The 22,098-nt window shown below is 37.2% G+C and overlaps 1 protein-coding gene across 3 annotated transcripts in view; it reads left to right on the top strand.

Annotated features, from left to right (window-relative positions):
• LOC126369685 (guanine nucleotide-binding protein G(q) subunit alpha) overlaps window positions 1-21,673 on the top strand; it is a 28,610-nt gene extending 6,937 nt beyond the window's left edge. Inside the window, exons 3-10 of one of the 3 annotated variants that reach the window (XM_050014248.1) lie at window positions 1,598-1,782; window positions 4,193-4,347; window positions 8,589-8,717; window positions 9,415-9,543; window positions 10,381-10,510; window positions 12,010-12,163; window positions 13,548-13,655; window positions 18,178-21,673. In XM_050014248.1, the coding sequence (XP_049870205.1) occupies window positions 1,598-1,782; window positions 4,193-4,347; window positions 8,589-8,717; window positions 9,415-9,543; window positions 10,381-10,510; window positions 12,010-12,163; window positions 13,548-13,655; window positions 18,178-18,260 (1,073 nt within the window). In that variant the 3' untranslated portion in view covers window positions 18,261-21,673. Of the gene's footprint in view, window positions 1-1,597; window positions 1,783-4,192; window positions 4,348-8,588; window positions 8,718-8,855; window positions 8,988-9,414; window positions 9,544-10,380; window positions 10,511-12,009; window positions 12,164-13,547; window positions 13,656-18,177 lie in introns of all 3 variants that reach the window. The other 2 variants (XM_050014246.1, XM_050014247.1) reach the window with 2 other exon arrangements.
• The last annotated feature ends 425 nt before the right edge of the window (window positions 21,674-22,098 follow it).

Raw genomic sequence — 22,098 nt, 5'->3', positions numbered from 1 at the left:
TGGCAGAGGAAGATCGAGAAGGACGTACATTGGCCAAATTGGAAATGTCCTTAGAAAATGTTCAGTAAGGTCTACTCTGAACCGGCGTGCGTGTATGAAACGAGTAATGAATGTGGAGGGCAAGAGAAGTATGTCAGGTTCGAAGCAACGGGAATTCCATAGTCTCTGTTAACCCGGTGGAAAATAAACGAGAGTTTATGTATGTATGTTATGGATAGTAAGTATTTTTTGTTTTTATAGTACTCGTCTGTGCTTAGGGAAAGTCACAAAAAGTTACTCGGACAGGACTTGAACCCGCAGCTTTGTATATACCTAGTAGTATTGTTATTATACCCGCCGGCGTGGTCGACGCTTTCCCTCTTCCAGTGTTGTTTGATACTTTCGAGAAAAGATTGGAGAAAATGAAGGTGGTGTGAAAGTGAAGGAGGATCGTAGTTTTTGTTTCATCGTCTGCCTACCCCAAAGGGAAATAGGCGTGACTTTATTTATGTATATTTGAAAAAAGAAACAGATATAGGTTTATGATTTTTTTATGGAAGATAGGCAGCATACAATAATGATAATTTTATGATAATTACAGTAGTATTTAAAGTTTAGGATTTTAAGCTTGTGTCCTAAGACATTCTCACTAAGACACATGGGAGTAAAAACAACTGGAACCCTTACTAATCATCATCATCATAGGCCTCATACGTTTGTTACAGACGATTCATGACTATCATTGTCACGAAGTCATGCAACCCTTACTCACCATCACTAATTTAAGAGCCACGCTCTTGTCAGTGTATCAGTTTTAGGGAAAAAGGCTCCCTACAATAGAAGAAGCTCAATTACACTATAGCTAGGCCAATAATATTGTAATAAAATTACACCTGTAACATTATAATTTCATAATAAATAGGTAGGTTAGATTAGGTAAGAACACGAGCTTACTCTTTTAAAGAAACATTTCTTTTAAATATATTTACATGTAAAATAATAAATGAATGTGGCAGATACATGACTAATATTTCTCCAAAAAAAAAAAAGTCAGTGTCTGATAAATGTAAGATCATTACAAAACACTTATTGAACGAAAAATTTCATTATAACAAACCTACCTCTGTACTCTCGCTTTGCAATGTGTTGTGGTTGAAGAGAAGGAGCGTAAGAAACTCACCAACTTTAGAGCATAGATATAACTTTCTTCTAAGAATGAAATAGATTTGTTTTAGTATGTATGTTATAGCTTGAGTTATGTATGTTTTTTTTTGACGTGACTTATTGTAGATTTGCCGCAGATAGCATTAACTAGAGCTAGAGCGCTGAAGGCTCTCACCCGGTACAACGTTTAAGACAACAGGCCTGAGTTGGGCGCGAACCTCGGCTCAGGGCGTCGTCTGAGAGGAAAAATATTTGAAAGAATTAATCGACCCTAGTGGGTCGATAGCGATAAGCGCTGAATGAGGGAAATCGTCGACCACGCCGGCGGGTTCGGTATCGGGGTCCTGAAGTGTTTGGTGTCGCGAGCTGATTGGCTGCCTCTATGGCTAGAGTAATCGGGTCGTCGGGAGAGTTATGTATGTGTTATGAGTAAATAATTTGTTGTTTGTCGCAGGTACCGGCGAGTCGGGCAAGTCGACGTTCATCAAACAGATGCGCATTATCCACGGGTCCGGTTACAGCGACGATGACAAGCGCGGCTTCATCAAGCTGGTGTACCAGAACATTTTCATGGCCATGCAGAGTATGATACGCGCTATGGACCTACTCAAAATACAATACGGGAATCCGTCCAATGTAGTAAGTATTCATTTATTAATCCTTGATATTGTTTCGTCAACCATGCTTCTCCACTGCTGACGTCATAACCCTGTGTTGCCATTTAGTAAAAAAGAAATTACCCACGGCCAATGTTTTTATATTTACTTTGCAAGGAAATTTTGAACTTTTAGTAAAAGATTTACTTACAGTTTTAATTATTTTTTTATATGTGACAAGTAATAGTAAGTAAATACATTAGTCAGTAATTCGCGTTAGTCCTGAAAGGGCTAGCAATGGCGGCTTGTGATAGGATTGAGCATAACTGGTTTTCTAATACCATCACTCCAGTAAGGCATGACGTCATTATTTTAGTATTATTATGTTGGCAGTATGATATGCTCGACTCCAGTGAGTAAAATCTTTAAGTCGAGGATGTAAATGTCTCCTTAAAATACTGAAATGCTCAGCCGAAACCGAGTCGAGAGGAAGTTTCGAGTTAACATCTTAGAATACATATGTACAGTAAGCTTTAAAGTGAATAGGTATTTCTAGGTAATCAAGAGGTTCAGATATTTTTTGTAAATCAAATGGAGCTTTATCTAAATGTACAAAACGGGTTAAATTGCATTTTTTACTCATATTGTACTTACTAATTGTAGGGATTTCCACTGCTCTTCTAGAAACTTAACCATTATGATTTGCTTGTAAAAACAACAAATACATAAACAAAGCGTTGGAACAATTCAATTTTCTTATTATACATACGTCATTGAAGTACGTTATGTATGTATGACTGGCATTTGAACCGATATTTCAATGTATGTCTTCTTCTACTTCTTCTATCGTGTGGGTTGTGAGGTGGATTGCCAACCCATCAATGTAGGTAATAAATATGTTTAGAAATGATTGAAAACAATATATTTTTTTCTATTCATCATCATCATCAGCCCATTAACGTCCCCACTGCTGGGGCACGGGCCTTCCCTATGGATAGGACCATCACGGAGGCCCAGTGCGGATTGATGGTTATTAACGACTGGTAATGCAGCCAGGACCAACGGCTTAACGTGCCTTCCGAAGCACGGAGGAGCTCGAGATGAAAACTTTTTTATTTTTTTTGTGGTCACCCATCCTATAACCGGCCTTTGCGAAAGTTGCTTAACTTCAACAATCGCAGACCGAGCGCGTTTACCGCTGCGCCACCGAGCTCCTCATTTTTTTTCTATTATGTCATTACATTATACTTTCGTGTGTTTTACCTCATTATTATCTCCAAGCGCGTTACAACGTTTTCACGGGGTCCGCTTACCTATGGTGTTGACAACATTAACCTAGACTAAAACTATATACACACTCAAAAAGCTGTAGAAAAGTACTTTATTAACTAAAGACTGGAACTGTCTGCCGTCGTCAGGTTTTCCAACTCGTTATAATCTGGGAGTCTTCAAGGCTAGAGCGAATAGGCATTTGTTAGGTAAGCGTGACGCACCCTAGAACATGTCACTTACCATCAGGTGAGATTGTGGTCAAACACGAGCCTAGATTATTTAAAAAAAATGTACGTCGCTGTCTGATTTTTTTTAATGGTATTAATTATTTTAATGGTAGTAGTAAATCTATGGCGAAATCTATGTTGGTATATTAGGACATCGTGTCAACAGTCGCTGCGAGTCTGATTACTAGTGGCTCTGCCCACCCCATTAGGGATTGCGGACGTGAGTATTTTATAATAAAAAAAAAATCGTGTAAAAAAAACTTGACAATTGGGTCGTGTACTAGGTTCAAGATAATTGATGAAATTCTGATCATCAAAATAAAGACAGTACTAAAACTAACGAGAAACATTTTCTTTTTTCTATTTAACTTATTTAAGAATTTTAGTCAAGAAAAACATAATAAGTTCGGAATTTTTTCACGTTTTTCGATAATGTCACAGTGTGCAATTTCCTTAGTAATTTCGTGTTTTGACGTTTAGAAAAAAGTAACTGATTTGACTAGTTGGAAACTAGCCTATTATGCTAGAAATTTGTGCGAACTACGCAGCAAAAGAAATAGATGGCGTTACTAGTTAGCCTAAACTAAACTAAAAACTGAAAAATATTCAAAAAAATTGTATATCTACAGTTAAAACTTTAGGGTTGGCTCTACTGCCCATTAGAGTATACGTAGGAGGAAAAAGGTCTTTTAATACGGCGTGGCCTTCGGTAGGCAGAGTAATGACTATGTTAGGTATTTTTACATTGAAAGTACAATGACATACGCGTCTTAGAGCAGACTATAAATTGATATTACATAGACAACCTATTTAATTTACATTTTAATATAAGTTTCATAAAAAGATGCTTAACTAAAAGGTTTGTATTAAATCATTACGCCTTAAGCGAAAAGAACTGTTGCCCATTATTGTCTGAAAAAAGAAATCTCAAACATTTTTATTTTTAATTTCCAGGAAAAGGCGGAATTGATATCAGCGATCGACTTTGAGAGCGTGACCACGTTCGAGAGTCCGTATGTGGAAGCCATAAAGGCGTTATGGAGCGACGCGGGCATCCAGGAGTGCTACGACCGCCGGCGAGAGTATCAGCTCACTGATTCAGCCAAATAGTAAGTTCTCCAAAATTCCATAAACTTCTAGAACATTCTGAAACATTCTAGAACCTGGAATGTTCCTGACGGTTGCTGGTTTTATCTTTTTGGATTCAATTGCCTATTTTATTGTTTGAAAGATTTCCTTTAAAATATTTTATTTCCTGTTTTACACCAGATAATTTCAAGCAAAACATATGAAACCAGCAATCTTTGTCCCTTTTAATAGAGAAGAAAATTTGAATATTTTTTTAAATTGATTTAACCACGAAGTGAAATATTTTAAAGTCCCTATTTAATTTGAAGTCCTTATTGCAATTTTAACACCAACATTGATAAACTTTAAGCTGAAGTCTTGATATTTTTAGTACAATTTGAAATAAAGAATATTTGAAATGTATGTAGTCAACTATACATTACAAAAGATAGAAAAACAAGTGAACTTCTTACTGATTTCGACTGATTTAAATTGTGCTTCAATTTAAAATTAATTTGAATTTGGAATTTCTCGCAGAACGCAAGATATTGAACTTTAAACTAGCCAGTATTAGTTAAAAAAAGATCGATTATCATGACCTGGGGGGTTAGAAAGGCCACATCGATTCATCTAAAAAGCAAAATTTGACATTTGCGCATATAAAAATAAGTGCGCAATGCAAACAAATATCAAATAGTAATATTGTTTTTTTATGTGAATTGCTTGGTGGCCTTTTTAACCCCTGACATGTTTGTTGGGCAAAACGGGCTGATCACACACTATTTCTATCATTCAGCCTTTATCGCTGTCATTCTTTCAAAAATATACATCTCTCTGACGACGCCCTATAACTAGGTTTGCGCTCACCTGAACACCCTCAGGCCTGTTAACTTAAATTTTGTACCGGGTGAGAGCTCTCAGCGCTCTCCGTTTCTCTACCCAAGTAGTAATATGCCATTTGCGGCAAATATACAATAAGTCACGTCAAAAAATAAACAACCTCGCTATAAGATGGAGATTTCTAGTAATGATAATTGATATAGAGACCCCAGTTGGTATAACGCATGCCTTTCACTTTGAGGTTCCAATCCAACACAGGCCAAAACCAATAATTGTCGAATTTGTTTTCGGATTCATGTTTGGATCGTAAATGATTATCACATGCTCAGCGGTGAAGGAAAACATCGTGAGGAGACCCACATTCCTGAGGAATGCATTTTCGGAGGTCTGACGTAACCTGTATTGGGCTGGTTTTCCCTTCGCGGGTTGGAAGGTCAGACAGGCAGTCGCTTCTGTAAAAAATCGGACCCATCAAATCTTCAGGTTAGGTAAGCGGACCCTGTGAAGAACGAGATAACGCTAGGAAAATGATGATGAGATAGTGTTCAGATTTCGAAACAACGTAGGACCCGACATACTAAGATAAAAGACCAGTTTACGGACAAACACGTGTGAACTGAAGTGTTTTTATTCGTAAACGGGCTGGTTTCCCCTTCGCGGGTTGGAAGGTCGCTTCTGTAAAACTTCGGCCCTGTAAATCTTCAGGTTACGTGATTGTATGTGCAATATACGTATAAGGCTACAAGTAAGACAGTAGTGACAAACTAGTTTATTGACACAATAGTGAAACTAACCATTTAAAATTATAAAATACAAACAAATTCCGTAAATGAAAGGACAATGGTAGTAGGTCTTTGTTATGATTACCTCACCGCTCATTATATTAATATGACTCAATCGTGTATGAAGTTTTAATAAGATTATAACACAATTGCTATAGGGGGCTTGTGTAACATCTATGCTCGACAGAAAAAAAAAACAGAACGCCTTAGCTAGAGTTCGCGCCATGACAAGCGCACCCCGGAGACTTCACACTAAGAATAAGAAAAAATATAGGTACTTTATGATCCCTAGTTTGGTTATAGGACATTACAGGCTGATCACCTGATTGTCCGAAAGAAAGATGATCCGTGCTTCGGAAGGCACGTTAAGCCGTTGGTCCGGTCACTTACTTACTGATGTAGTTAGTAGTCAGTACATGAGTCATGTCAGGGGTTTTTGGCGGCTCAATAGTAACCCTGACACCAGGGTTGATGAGGTTGGTAATCCACCTCACAACCCACACGATAAGAAGAAAAGTAGTATAAATTCTATAAGTATCATTATTATACTGCGCGGTGTACTTTGTCTAAAAAATATACTTTCAAGGTTTGCACATCCTAATTCGTTTACATTATCAATTTGTCATATTAGTTTTATACCCTGGAGGAAACAAATCGGCCTATTCAATTTAGTTAAGTATAGATAGATTTCAATCAATAATGGAATGGATATTCTTTATTCGCTATTTATGGCCGTGATATTATAACCTTGCGAAGCGAATAAAATCATGAAGCATTTAGCTGGATTTTCAGCTGGACCAATGGCTTAACATGCCTTCCGAAACACGGGTCATCTTACTTTCGGACAATCAGGTGATCAGCATATAATGTCCTAGCCAAACTAGGGATCACAAAGTGATTTTTGTGATATGTCCCCACCGAGATTCGAACCCGGGGCCTCCGGATCGTGAGTCCAACGCTCAACCACTGGAACACAGAGGCCGTTATTTATACTACTGCTAAAATGATTTCTTTTTTGAAAACGAGGCAGAAAGTAAGTCATTACTGCCATACAAATAAGCGGGAAGAAAAAGTGTATGAAAACTCATTATCGCCCGCTAAATGCGATGTACAGTCATGAGCAATATCATGTGCTTACCCACTTTAGAACCCTGTCGCACTATCATATTTGACATTTAATGAGGCTTACGGTTTAATTTGTCAAAACAGTTAATGTGACATGGTTTCAAAGTGTATACGTATTAGTACTCGTGACCGTACATACTTCTACACCATGTGTGGCAGCATGTAGTCTTGGTTGCCTGTGGCTCTGTCACCACGACACGGGATCAATCGAGACAACGTAACAATTATTAGGCGATCGCAAATAGCGTTCTGGTTTTGATCATAAATGATTATCACGTGCTCAGCGGTGCAGGAAAACTTTGTGAGAAGCCCACATTCCCGAGAAAAATGCGTTAATAAAAAACCAGACCTGCCTAATCTTCAGGTTCGGAAAGCGGACCCTGTGAAAAAAGGGATAACATGCGATAACAAACTTAATACGTTTCAGCCTGGCTCTCAAGACTGCAGTACTATCAAATCAAATCAAATATACTTTATTGCACAGAACTAAATTACATCAATCAGACATAACACATGAATACAGTACAATCAAAACTATCAAAACTTTTATAAATAGATAAGCCAGACAAACGCACACTCGGATTTTACAACTATCCTTACGTTGTTTAATTGTCTATTTAAGTACGTTTCGGAATAAAAACACTTCAGTTCACACGTGTTTGTTTGGCCGTGAACTGGTCTTTTATCTTAGTCTGTCGGGTCCTACGTTGTTTCGAAATCTGAACACTATCTCATCATCATGTCCCTAGCGTTATCCCCTTTTTCACGAGGTCCGCTTACCTAACCTGAAGATTTGACTGGTCCGGTTACAGAAGCGAATGCCTCTCTGACCTTCCAACCCGCGAAGGGAAAACCAGCCTAATACAGGCTAAGTCATATACCTCCGAAAATGCATTTCTCGGGAATGTAGGTTTCCTCACGATGTTTTCCTTCGCTGAGCCAATCCAAACATGAATTTGGAAACAAATTCGACAATCACTGTGCTGGATTCGAGCCTGCATTCGAACCTGCGACTTCAAAGTGAGAGGCAAGCATTCTACCAACTGTGCTACCACGGCTCCTCTAGAATAGAAGAAGCTCAATTACAAGATAGCGAGGCCAATAATAATAATGTAATAAAATTATCATAAAATGTTCTCACCTGATCTAACCTAGGTAGGTTAGATCAGCTAGGTAGGTTAGCAGGTAGATGAGCTTACACTTTTAAAGAAACATTTCTTTAAAATAGATTTACATGTAAAATAATAAATGAATGTGGCGGATACATGACTAATATTTCTCCCAAAAGAAAATGTCAGTGTCTGATAAATGTAGGATCATTACAAAACACTCATTGAACGAAAAATTTCAATATGACAAACCTACCTCTGTACTCTCGCTTTGAAATGTGTCGCGGTTGAATAGAAGAAGCTTAAGAAACTCCCCAACTTTAGAGCGTAGATATAACTTTCTTCTAAGAATGAAATAGATTTGTTTAGTATGTATGAGTGTTATAGCTTGAGTCCTGAGTACTGAGAAAGGTTTGTTTTGTGCAGCTACTTGCAGGAGATTGACCGCGTCGCGGCACCAAATTACTTACCTACCGAACAAGACATCCTCCGTGTGAGAGTGCCCACGACGGGCATTATAGAGTACCCATTTGACTTGGAGGAAATACGATTTAGGTAACGCATCCAGTGTGGGACGCTTGGGTGCATGGGACTTTCTTCCTTCATGTCTTTGTGTCTCAAGGCTTCACTGTAACAGTGAATTCTTTTGCATGGTTTTAGTGGGCTTAGACATTAGTTGCATGAACATTTCAGTTTTTTAAGCGATCTGGACCGGATTGTCAATCCCGGGTACCTGCCTACAGTGCAGGATATACTCCGCACGAGACAACAGACCTCTGGCATCGTAGAATACATCTTCGATTTTGGTTTAAAGGAACTATTTAGGTAACAGTTTGCACCTACGCCGTGTGCTTCTCTGTTGCATGAGGAGCTTGTTATGTCTAACAAGGGTTTACCGTGCCAAGGGACGGTAGACTCTGCATGGTAACACCGGCCCTAGTAGACACGTGGGTTTCAGTTATTTAAACGATCTGGAAAGAATTGCAATGGCCGACTACCTGCCGAGCCTGCAGGACGTGCTGCGCGCCCGCAAGCCCACCACGGGCATCATAGAGCATTCCCTCGACTTCGCTCGTGATAAAAAGCCAAAGTTCTTCGAATTTTTGGACTTAAAGTACAAAGAACTGAGATTTAGGTAAAGATGAACCGTTGGCCGTGTCAGCTTGTGTGTCGGCTTTCGTATCAAGGGTCCGCCGTGGGACGGTGGGCTGTTGATGTGCATGAGCTTAGTAGTGCATGACATGGATTTCAGCTATTTAAGCGATCTGGCACGGATCGAAAAGGACGACTACTTGCCCACCGAGCAGGATATTCTGCGCGCTCGTCAGCCGACCACGGGCATCTTAGAGTACCCATTCGACCTTGATGGCATTATATTTAGGTATGTTCCGACCCTGGGGTGACCCTGAGATGACCCTCGAGACTAGATTGGCCAGATCCCCGCTCCTGGGTGTGTATAATAAGCTCGAACTCTTGTAATCGTACCCTATAACTACCCAGTAAGTCCGCCAGATCGTGCTTCACTGTTCGTTCTAACTGCTTTCTTGCATGTGCGTTTTTTGGTTGTCTTAACACGTTTATGTCCACTTTTAACACTGCAATGTTGTATTCTAGCAGCACGCTTTTTTACTATAACGTGTACCTATTAACAAGTGTTTTTCTACACATTTTTTTGGCATTTTCGGCGAAGACAATGGAATTAAATTTAATTAGCAGTGGTTCTTAAGCCAGTTACACTTGCATAACAGCAAACATGGTACTGTACCCAAAACATTTGTAAGTAATAGAAAAAAAAAATATAATAGGCCAAAAATATGTGTGGAAGTACTTTTTTTTGTGTTTTTTTTTTTATTAAATATAATGTAACTTTGAATCAATTAGCAATGTCAATCAATCAAATCAAAGGCATGCCGTGTGTAATTGTAAAACAATAATTGATTGAATTTAATTTGGCAATGTGTTTAATTCTTTTTTTGTTTTGATTGTTTTTTTTTTTTGGTTGACGTTGTATTATGTGATGACATTATTATTAGATATAATATATTAAAAGTGTTTAGAATTATGAATACTTTATTTTAGTTTTTATATTTTCATTTTAAAATGGGTTTGTTTATTTCATCTAGTTTCTCACACATTTTGTTTTTCATTAATATTTTTTCATGTCTTTTTGTGTGTTTTGTTAATAACAGTTTTTAACAACAAGTATTAACGTCCGCAGGATGGTGGACGTCGGGGGCCAAAGATCCGAGCGAAGGAAGTGGATTCACTGTTTTGAAAACGTCACATCTATCATATTCTTAGTAGCTCTTAGTGAATATGATCAAATTTTATTTGAATCTGAAAATGAGGTAAGTTTTATTCACAAGTTCAAATTCAAATTCAAATTCAAAAATATCTTTATTCAGTAGGTAACATAGTTACACTTTGAATCGTCAATTTTACATAACGAACGTCTTATCCGCCTAAAACTACTGCAGCTTCTCACAACCTGTATAGCCGGGGAAAAGAAGCTGCAAGAAAAACCTCGGCACAGGGCCCTAGACGTTCTTTAAAAAAATAAAAATAAACATAAAATATTGGTATACAATTGAGTAATTTAGCTGCCTAATATCAGTTCTCAGACAGTTAATCCCATGCATTCATATCTTCTAAATAATCACTAACTTTATAATAACCTTTTTTGTAAAGTTTTTGTTTAACTGAAAGGCAAATTCTGAATGTCAATGGGAATCTTGCAGTGTACTATGAAACGATTTTTATTGTGTGTACACATAATTTAATGATGATTTTTGTGTAATCCAAGCCAAGGCACTCGGGTGGCTTCAAAATAGCGGCTTTAACAAATAGGTTGGCTACTAGCCCTAACACTTCCATCAATCAGTAGAGAAGCAGTTTCATACCCCCTCTGGGAGGTTGTCAGGCCCAGAAAATTCCACTTGATATTAACTCAGAATCATGAACTGAAACATCCCCCTCAGTATTCGGTACGAGTCTCACCTAATAGGGGAACACATTCTGGAAACCACTTGACATCAATTATCTATGTCGCAAACATGAACTCAAACTCATAAAGTAAAATAGAACAGAAATAGTTAATTACAAAAGGACGCCACACAGCGGAGGTTAAATACGATCTACTCTTACCGGCGTGCGTGTATGAAGCGATTAATGAATGTGGAGGAAGCAAGAGAAGTGTGTCAGGATCGAAGCAAATGGAATTGTATAGTCTCTGCTTACCCCGGTGGGAAATAGGCGTCAGTTTATGTATGTATGTATGTACGCAACACACAAAAACGTACGAGACAATAACATAAAATTTTCACAAAACAATTACAAGAATGCAAAACGGATGTTCGTCGAAATGATCATAAGGTGATTGGAGGTCCTGAGATAAAACGGCCTCACTCAGCACAACTCGCGGCGTTAACCACGACGCTGGTATTATATGGACCCTGTTGGGTGAGCCACGAACATCGTGTTCCATAAATATGCGTTAATAGTGTACATAGATTATATAATACGAAATTACTAGTGATGTGTTCCCACTTCGGGAACGTTCCCAGTAGTGAAATGGAGCAAAAGTTGTGTGAAAAGAGCTTTACTGTCCAACCTTTAGGCAGATAAGACCAGAGTAAAAGAAAGACCAACTTAAAAAAGAAAAGCAGCCAGTGTCCTAACTGTAAAAGAGTTTTTACAACAGGAACGGCCGTCATTAGTGCACATAAACAAATATTATCACAAAAATGTACACAAAAATACTTAAGGTTAGAAATAGAAAAAAAGTCGAATTTAGCGCTATCACTGATCCAAACGCGAGAGTTTTAACACGATGTCACGAACATTCCAGAACCGGATGGAGGAGTCCAAGGCGCTCTTCAAGACGATCATCACGTACCCCTGGTTCCAGCACTCGTCGGTGATCCTCTTCCTCAACAAGAAAGATCTGCTCGAGGAGAAGATCATGTACTCCCATCTGGTCGACTATTTCCCTGAATACGACGGTATGTAGCTTCTAAGATTGCAAGGTCCTCACCGACCATGGTCCTTGTGCCGTATTTTCGAGTCGTACGATTTTGATTATATACCCATTTCACGTGGCACATCAGAACTTGTCGTTTGTAACATGAGACAGGTATATATTTTCGATTCAATATACGAGCCCTAATCTCGTGTGGGTTAATTAATGACCGACTTCATAAGCCCTGGTGTGGGTTACTAATGAGCCATAGGCCCCTTAAATAAACAGAAACCTGTACCGTCTTAAAGTGTCCTCTGAACCACGGAATCATTTTATTTTTCGGACAATCAGGGGGGTTAAAATGGCCACATCGAAGCAATTCATCTAAGAAAGCAATATTGCTATTTGACATTTGTGTGTATTGCGCACTTACTTTCTTAGATGAATTGCTTCCATGTGGCCTTGCAATGCCCTGAGCAAAACCAGGGACAATCTCAATAAGTGTTTTCTTAAACACTGTCTTTTCATTAAAACTTCAACAAAGACTTGTCCTTTTGCAAATATATGTGTAATATGTAAATTTCATGCTGGAGTCTTATTGTCTAACTGCAATCCTAATCCATATAATTTATTTGCAAAAGGAGAAGTCTTGTTAATTAGTTGAAGATTTAATGAAATGTAAATGTATACCTTATATTTAGATTTTTTGTTCCTTACAAAGAAACATATTGCTCAAAATATTTTCTTAACACTTTTTCTATTAACCAACGAAATAGGTCCAAAATGCGAAGCGCCACCCGCACTAGACTATATCCTGCAGAAATATCTTAAAGAGAACCCCGACCCGGACCGGTCGTGTTACTCCCACTTCACAACGGCCACAGGTTGAATACCAAACCTTTAGATAGTATAGATACGATAGAGTGCAGTAAATACAGACTAGAATACGATAAATACGGGCTAGAATACTTGCTAGTTTGTTTCATACGTCTAGTCTGCAAAATTATTACGTCTTATTACTTACTTGCTATGTGTTTTGTATGAAATATATTATGACGAATTTTCTACAAAATATCCTATGTCCAAGTTGTTACGAAGTGTGCTATGCCCATAGGGGGCTAAAAAGGATATTTTTAGTAAATTAACACATGTTTCTATTATTATGGTCCGAATTGCAAATCTTTGTTTATATTCAACTTTTTGTTAGTGTTCTATGGAAAGTTGTGAAATGGCTCGTATAACAGACGTCAAATGGTACAATTTATTTTAGATGATAATAAATTGTCTCAATGTGGCCTTTTTAAAACCCCAGTAGTAAGTATGCTATATATCCCTGTACGAATTATGCTATGCCCCCGTACGAAGTATGCTATGCCCCCGTATGAAGTATGCTATGTCAGTAGTGCTAGATATGGCTATGTCCGCAGGCCCACAACGCGACGCCATCACGGCCCGCGAGTTCATTCTGCGGATGTTCGTCGACCTCAATCCCGACGCGGAGAAAATCATATACTCACACTTCACTTGTGCGACAGGTAATGTGACCATTTACATTATTATACTATTTAACCCTTTCACAGACAGAGACCATGGGTCATTGATGGTTCATAATAATGTAGGTAGTATGACACCTTGGAATCGGAACGTCCGTAGACGTTCTGTTCTTGAAAGTGTTAAACAGGAGTCTCTCGCCATACTGGCAAAGTTGCGCAAATGAAACGCCAGTGGCGAGCATTTATTTTGTACTAATTGTCAAAGTCAACAATGATACAACACACCGTCACTCGATGGCACTTATTTCCATATCGTCGTTGCCAATTTAAAAGCTCTTATGTGTCGCCCTCACCAAATTTCTTTTTTGTCAGGATCGAATACACAGTTCATACGAAAAAAAATCAGGCGGAATATTTTTTAATTTCTGTAAAATTGACCCGATTGCACATAATAGATTTTAAACTAGCAACGACGAAATGTCAGTTTATACGGTTAGCGACATCTAGTTACTCCATGGCGAAATAGATGAGTAATACTGCGGTCCCTACCCGTACTATGAGAAAGAGTCACTGGCGAGCATTGGTGCTAAATCTAAAATATAAGGAAGGTACCAGATATAGAATATATTATTTATTATTATATTTCAATATGGAGGAGGAGGACGAGCTCGGTGGCGCAGCGGTAAACGCGCTCGGTCGGCGATTGTTGAATTTAAGCAACTTTCGCAAAGGCCGGTCATAGGATGAAATAGGTCAAAGACTAAATACATCGAAGTAAACGTCTTTGAAATTAGTTTATGCCTAATCCGCTCTACAATCGAACAATCTATCAGAGCTTGTACAAACATAACACAAACATAAATATATCGGTGTGTGTCGATATGTATCGTCAATCGTGGCTTTTGCGCTTTCAAGGCGCCTTATACTCTCTATAACGTAGCATGATTAGAATGATGTCTCTCGTCTCTTTCGCACTAGGCGATGTACTATATCTCTGTCCTGCTTTAACTCTAATCATGTTACGTTTTATATTAATTTAATTTTTCATATATAAATTGTAAACATCGAAATAACTGCACTTTAATACGTAAGAATTTCAGTTTTACAACAAAGATCATTGAGTACCCTTTTGCATGGGCGTATTCGGTAAGTCAATATTAGGATAGTATTGTAAAGTAAATATCTTTTGAATTCGTGTGCTAAGTACTTAGATGCATGGTTCTGTTTGCGCTTGAAATTTGTATTCTATGCTATGTTTGTAGATAACGTTATGGCTGTTAACGTTTCTTTCGTTGAATATTCTTTTATATTTTAAATGACAGCTAAACATCAGTACCATTGTACTGATTCCTGCAGACACCTAAAATAGCTGCACGTTTATGACCGTTTTGACGTTTTTCCGCTCATGAAGTTTCTAATAAATTAAATAACTGGTTTGAAGATACAAATTACTGTTCTTTATTGACGTGCAGTCAGCAATATATCGAAACTTTTTAACGAATACTACTTACAATATTCGTTCTAAATTCAAAAACCTGCAGATGTCGCTGCGTTTGATTATATTTTTTTTTCGATAAATAAATGGTCATTTTAGGTTTCTAGTTGAATGTGTCAAAACAGCCATCATACCATGTGCCGCTACTTTAATTTTATTTGGAGTTATACCTGTCACTTTCTTATCCGCCGAAAAGGAAAGGTACGAATGATTGACAGCTAATTACTAATGAATGAGCTAATCAAATAATTACCCGGACGAATCAGTACGTATCACGAGTACGTACGAACAGTTGTTCGTACGCAAACCTGTGACCTTGACGCATCTAGCCCGGTGGACAGGACAATGTAATAATAATTCCCGGGATTATAAGCAGTATAATGCGTTCTATGTTATTCTTCCCTTCAAGCCCAGCATGGAAGCATACCTATAAATCGTCGTCTTATAGTGAAAACCTTTCCGGCCAAGTTACATACATACATAAACTCACGCCTATTTCCCACACTTCTCTTGCTTCTTCCACATAGCCAAAATAAAAATGCATGCATGTATGTATTATTGATTGATTGATTGAAATGCCAAATGCCAAGTAGTTAATTGCGCATTTGCGGTAAATCTACAATAAATCACGTCAAAAACAAACTGAGAACATCGTAAGAGCCGTTTTGAAACATTCGCAATTCGCGTTCGCAAATTCGCAACTACGCGTTACGCTAGTTTTAATCAAGGTAAAAAATTGCGTTCTCAATTTTTTTTTAATAATCGAGGTTTTCTTGAAGAAATATAATTTTTCGAAATGGCGCCGACGTGGTTTCTATAAGGCGACGAAATGTTATTTCCTAATTGCCATACTAATGCATGTGCCTTTATGTATACTTTTATTTATTCTTTACTTTCGCATGCTGCCTTGGATGTTTTTATTAAAGACACCGAGAACATAAAATTGGTGTTTTGCGCGGTAAAAGATACCATAATGCAGTCCGCTTTGAAAGAATTCAACTTGGCATGAATGTATAGTGTCTCTATGGATGTGTTGTGCCTATTAAATGTTTATTTTTCATATTAACCGCATGTTTTATTTCTTTTGCCTTATTCTTACTAATATTTGTGGTTGGAGTTATACCCTATTTAACGTAGCATGAATAGAGTGACATATCTCTCGTCTCTTTCACACTTGGGGATATACTACATTGATATAATGTTGCTATAGTAACATTAAATTCGCAACGTGCGGCAAAAAGTAATACTACTAATTATAAGTCAGGCGGGCTCCTAAGTCCTCAATGCCAATTTGAAAAAATTGACAGCAGATGTGTCAATGAGTCAACACAAAATGGCGAAATTAGCTATTAAAAGCACGCACATCGCGGTCTTACACAGCTCACAAGTCAAATGGTCTCGTTTCACAAGCAAATGTTAAGATTATCCAGAATACAACTAAAACCGACTCCATTTTAACAGCAGTGTTGCCATTAAAGACTATGTTAGTTTCAGTTAGTTACTGGGAGTTGTTGCCTGTCTATCCGTAGTGTTATCTGTAATTTCTTTCTGTTGATAACGGGTTTAATTGTAAATATAAATTATTAATAAAATTAAAATGTTTTTTTATGTGTTTATGTGTAGTTGTATAAAAATGTTTCTTACGAAAACCCGTGCGTATGCGAGAAAACACACCTCTCTTACTGCGTAATTATTATGTTCATATAGTGTCAAACCAATATTTCAAAATGTAATAACATTAAAAAATCATTAATTTTCCAGATATTTCTTTTATAATGCAGGCATCACCTGGTTTGTCTCTGGCAAACGATTGTTGTCCTTATCAAACAGAATGTCAATTTCAAATAAGTGTAGTAGGAGTAAAGGAGATAAATGTATGTTCATTTAGATATATTTATCGTTTCAAAGCTACGTCATCATTTCTATAAAGTGGCACGCTTTTTTGTTGTGAGAAGAGCATTGCGTCTGTATTGGTATAACCACATTGATGTTCAATATCTCTGTCTTGTTGTCATTCTAAACATGCTACGTTAAATGTCGAAACTTCCCAAGAAAAAGTAGGAATATACAAAATCTGATTAGCGTCAGACACTAAAACAGTCCCGTCCTTCTCTTATGTTAAGTGAAAGAAAGAGATAGAGCTAATTTTAGTACTGTCAAACTAAATTAAAATTAAGTTAATAGTGCTGATTCTGGCGAACTAAACTTAATTTGTTTTTTTTTTAATAGAGCCGTCCTTTACTTAGAATAAGGGAGGAACTGTCAAACTGAATTAAAATGATGTTGCGTTTGTCAGAGGCACCATTATCGACATAAGTACGTACGCGCCTCTGGCCCATAATACTTCAATTATTTAATACATAGAGGGTGTTAGTGGCATCCTAACGAATACTCAGGGGGATGATTCAGACCATGATTCTGAGTTATTATCAAGTGAAATTTTCCGTTGCAACATTCGTGATCTGTTTTGTTTTTCAAATTATTTTCAGTCATTTTCAGTTTTGCCATGGAAAATTCAACTTGATATTAACTTAAAATAATGAGCTGAATCATCCCCCTTAGCATTCGTTACGATATCACTTACACCCCGTACAAGTACGTACAGGTACCCATACGCGTATGTATGGGTGTTAGTAACACCGTAACGAATACTGAGGGGGATGATTTTGTATTTGTACTTTTGCGACGGAAAATTACCTACACTCGATGTCAACTCAGAATCATGGTCTGAATCATTCCTCAAAGTTTTCGTTACGATGTCACTAACTATGACAGCTTTGATGTTCAGTTGGTTATATTCAAAATTAAATATATATTGCATGAAAATAAAATTAAAACGTGTGAACGTGTGATATTTGCTTTAATAAAAACTATAAAAAATGTTTTGAAGTAACAGTTATAAAAGATCTTTTAAAGTGCAGTTATTTTTAATTCTAAAAAGCCACTGTTGTAAAATTGGTAAGTGTGTATTAAGTAAGAAAGGAAGATTGTGAACTAAAATACTTATATGTATATAAAATTAGTCGTAAAAAGCATAATCGGTCTGACATTGTGTATAACTGTTTGCAGACACTGAAAACATCCGGTTCGTGTTCGCCGCAGTCAAAGATACAATCCTACAATCTAACCTGAAGGAATACAACCTCGTGTAAACGACCACCTCGGGTCTCCGACACAAATCTGTGATTGTGTATAACACATTAATTAAACATCATCACTTCACGACAGAATGTGTAAATTCACGAACTGACGTCGAATGGACGAACTTATTCACCCTAAAATGTTTAATGAGAAATTAAGGATAGATTGTAAGTCATTTAACCCAAAAACTAGTATCAGTTGGGTGTCGGCGCGCGGGAGACGCGAGCGCAGCCCGTGCGTGGCTCGCGTGCCGCTGCGTAGCCCGCGTGCCGCTACGTGGCGCTGCGTGGCCCGCGTGCCGCTGCGTGGCGGCACGTGACGGCACGTGCCCCGGCACTGCCCGCGCGCGCACTAAGTTCTCGGCCCACACGGCCGCTTCACGACGCGTCAGGTTTTTTGACATGTTTTTTTATGATGAAGTTATTTACAATTTATGTATGTGTCTGTATCGGTGAAATTAAATCGTGCATTTTAAAAGTTATGGTGAGTCTTGGCCTTACCATGAGCTGCTTTTAGTCATTGTTTTAGGATTTTTGTAAAGTTTGTTGCCATAATATCTTTCTACATTAGTATACATTTATGTCCAGACGGATGGATTTGAACAAACTAGTCCAATGGAGTAACGTGTTCGAGCGAGGCGGCCTCGCCCGCTCGGGCGGAGCCGCCGAGCCGCACCACACATAATATATCATTACCGTTTGTTCTGTTAGCTTGGGAGATTTATAAATTTATTGTATTTAAATATTACGTTACTTTTGTACATTGGAATTTTGTTACTTGAATATATGTTATTATTTAAGCTGTTTATATTTAAAGATGGTGTTTTTCTAAACGAATTGACTTCACGCAAAATGTTTTATGTTAACTGTAGGCTTTGTGTACGCAGTGGTCTGGTGTAATTGATTTCTTCCTAATGTTATCCGTGTATGATTCCATTCAGCTAGCCGTATGTCAAGTATAGGAAGTTACTACGTTAGTTATTTAAGGACATTTTTGATGCATTTGATATAAACTTTTTTTACTAGAAACCAGAGGGATACGCGAGAAGTGAATTGTAAAAACCGATACCGATGTTTTTTGCACGAAAGCTTTTACCACATGAATGTAATATATTGTACATTTGGGTCTAAATGTGCTGAGTGATTTGAGCTGACAGTGCCAAGTTTTGCTATTGGCAATTTTTTATTGTAACGTGAAGCACAAATATACATAATTTTATAATTGTTTTCCATATAGAGTATTTTATTATGCTATGCTTAATTTAGTGTGTTGCTTCGTGTTATGATTTATGGTTTAGTTATTTTATGTATAGTAAGAAACAAAGTTTCTATTTTGATGATATACATATAACTTATTAACTTATTTGTTGTTGGGTCCTCGTTTTCTAGTTGAGCGGTTGCATGTGCATTGGACCGGCGAAGCACAGGACAGTGTCAATAGCAAAACTGTATGCTTTAATTAATATACAGCTGTCTGTAATGCTCAAGATGATGTGAAATTGAAACTTAGCGCACAATATTGAAATTTCTTATTGATGTTACCTTACCCACTGAAGTTCAATCTCTGTATGCCCTGTATATAGAGCTGTGTTTAGTTTGTGCAGTTGTACAGAAATATTGGAATTATTTGGCACGACGCTGCGCGGTGCGGGCGGCGCGAACACACACACATATACAAACACACACACACACATACAAACACACCGTTACTGACGTGTGATGTCACGTAGGGTTGTCGATAGTTTGAAACATATGATTTATTCAAAAAATATTCCACAAATTACAGTTACGTTTTGTCTGTGTGTAATCAACAATCCCAAACTAATTGAAACTATTAGTACAGACTTGAAATCGCATTATCTTTAATTATTAAAAAAAATATAATATATAAATATACTGTATATGAAAGAAGAAACACCCTTATCAGAATCACTTGGAAACATTAATTACTCCCATGATCTCCATTTAAAGCTGCGCAATCAATGGAAACTATTGTCAAAATTGATTCTAATTTTATATCACAGTAAATACATTTCACAAATCACATATTGACTGATATGATACATTTTTCAAACTGGCGAGTGAAGCCTCGTTTGAACTCGCTACTTGTCTTCCACTTAACTTTACTTCTCTCTTGTATAGTATCACATACCAAAAATGTGCCATTGAGTAAGATCTTCATAGATTTTTGTTTAGCTTCATTAAAAAGATGTCACTTCTTTTTTGACTTAATAATAATAAATAGGTATTTTAATGCGTCATATTAGCCTTTAAATTCAACTAAACATGGATTTACAGTCAAGCACATCTCCAGACTAAATTCAGAATTAGTCGTATTATTTTAAACCCATTTATTGTCCATGGTTTAGCTGTGCCCTTAAAATATTTTATACTATAGGTAAGTACTTTCCATTTCGAGCTCATTATTTCTTATCGGCCCAGATTTTTTACTAATAGTCTTTATAAAACAAAACATACTAATTACAAAGTAACATTGCTAACTTTGCGTGACTTGACATGTCAGTAACGTGCCCAAACGTCAATCAAACATCCATAATTGTCTCTTGACAACTTTCGCTATTAATTTCCACAATATCCACGCCTATAACGTATCACGAAGCCACTGCCGTGTTATCTACTGCAACCTAACATTAACAAACTAATTACCTTTGTAATGTGACACGCCCATCACACAAACTTTTTATAAAATATCTAATTTAGTCCCCAAAACAAACGAAGCACAAAATAAAATTATAATTGTTTATTTTTATTAAATTGTGTCTTTTTACAACTTCTCTATTAGGTAAAAAAAATTGGCACAGATTTTTATAGTTAGTAAGTATGGTGATTTAATTCTAGAATATGTATTAAATTATACCATTTACAATTGTCATAATTTTCGATTAGAACTAAACTCGACCAAATGCATCATCAAAATTCAAAAGAAAATACGAATTACTTTAAAAAAATACGGAGGTAAGTAGGATTTTTATTTAAGTATTATGTATTTATTTTCAATCGAATTGAACCATACAAACAATTTAGGCAAACAAACACGACAACGTAGGTATAGGCATGATTTTCAACATCGTAAATTGGTAATGTTTAAATATTTCGTACTAGGCTGAACAAAGTAACATGGGGGGTAGTCGGTCGCATCGCTCGGCCGCGCACGTCGCGTCGCAAGCGCAAGGCATCACGGATTCGTATCTTCCTTACGAATGGACTGAAATGCGTGTTTCTTACCTATTTGTTTTACGATTGGGCGACTACACAAAATATTGCTAAAACTATATTATAGTCTAACGTTGCTTTACCTTCGCGTGAGATTGTGAGAATTTTAGCTTAAGTTCCGACTGAAGATGGATGCCTGTATGAAATATTGTAAATTATAATTTCTCATAAAATATAATTTTTTTCAGCTATGCGAGTAGTTTTACTTTACCTTGCGCCCTGACACTTTTTATATTTTGTTTTATTCAGTTTTGTTTCATTTGTAAATGTGATACTTGGTACTTTGTCTTTGTAGGAGTTTATTGGACAAAGTTCCATGAAAAAAGAACCTAAAATTCATAATTTTAGAGGGATTCCTTTTACTGTTATTAAGTTTACGTCTTTTAATTTGAGTATAAGTAATATATCGTAACAGCCATCCGTAATAGATTTATAATTATATGTCGCTTGTACAAATGCGAGTTTACCACGCGTTCATCACGAAATATAGGTACGCGATAAAAAAAACATGAATCCGCGTGCCGCGCGTCCACTGCCGATTGTTATCTTTCCATTTGTTGCAACGCGACCGCAATTTAACAGAAATGCCTCTAAAGTTCATATTTCCCACATTATT

Source organism: Pectinophora gossypiella, chromosome 9 (genome assembly GCF_024362695.1).
Source record: "Pectinophora gossypiella chromosome 9, ilPecGoss1.1, whole genome shotgun sequence".
Classification (NCBI taxonomy): Eukaryota; Metazoa; Arthropoda; class Insecta; order Lepidoptera; family Gelechiidae; genus Pectinophora; species Pectinophora gossypiella.
This window is presented reverse-complemented; position numbering and strand designations above follow the sequence as displayed.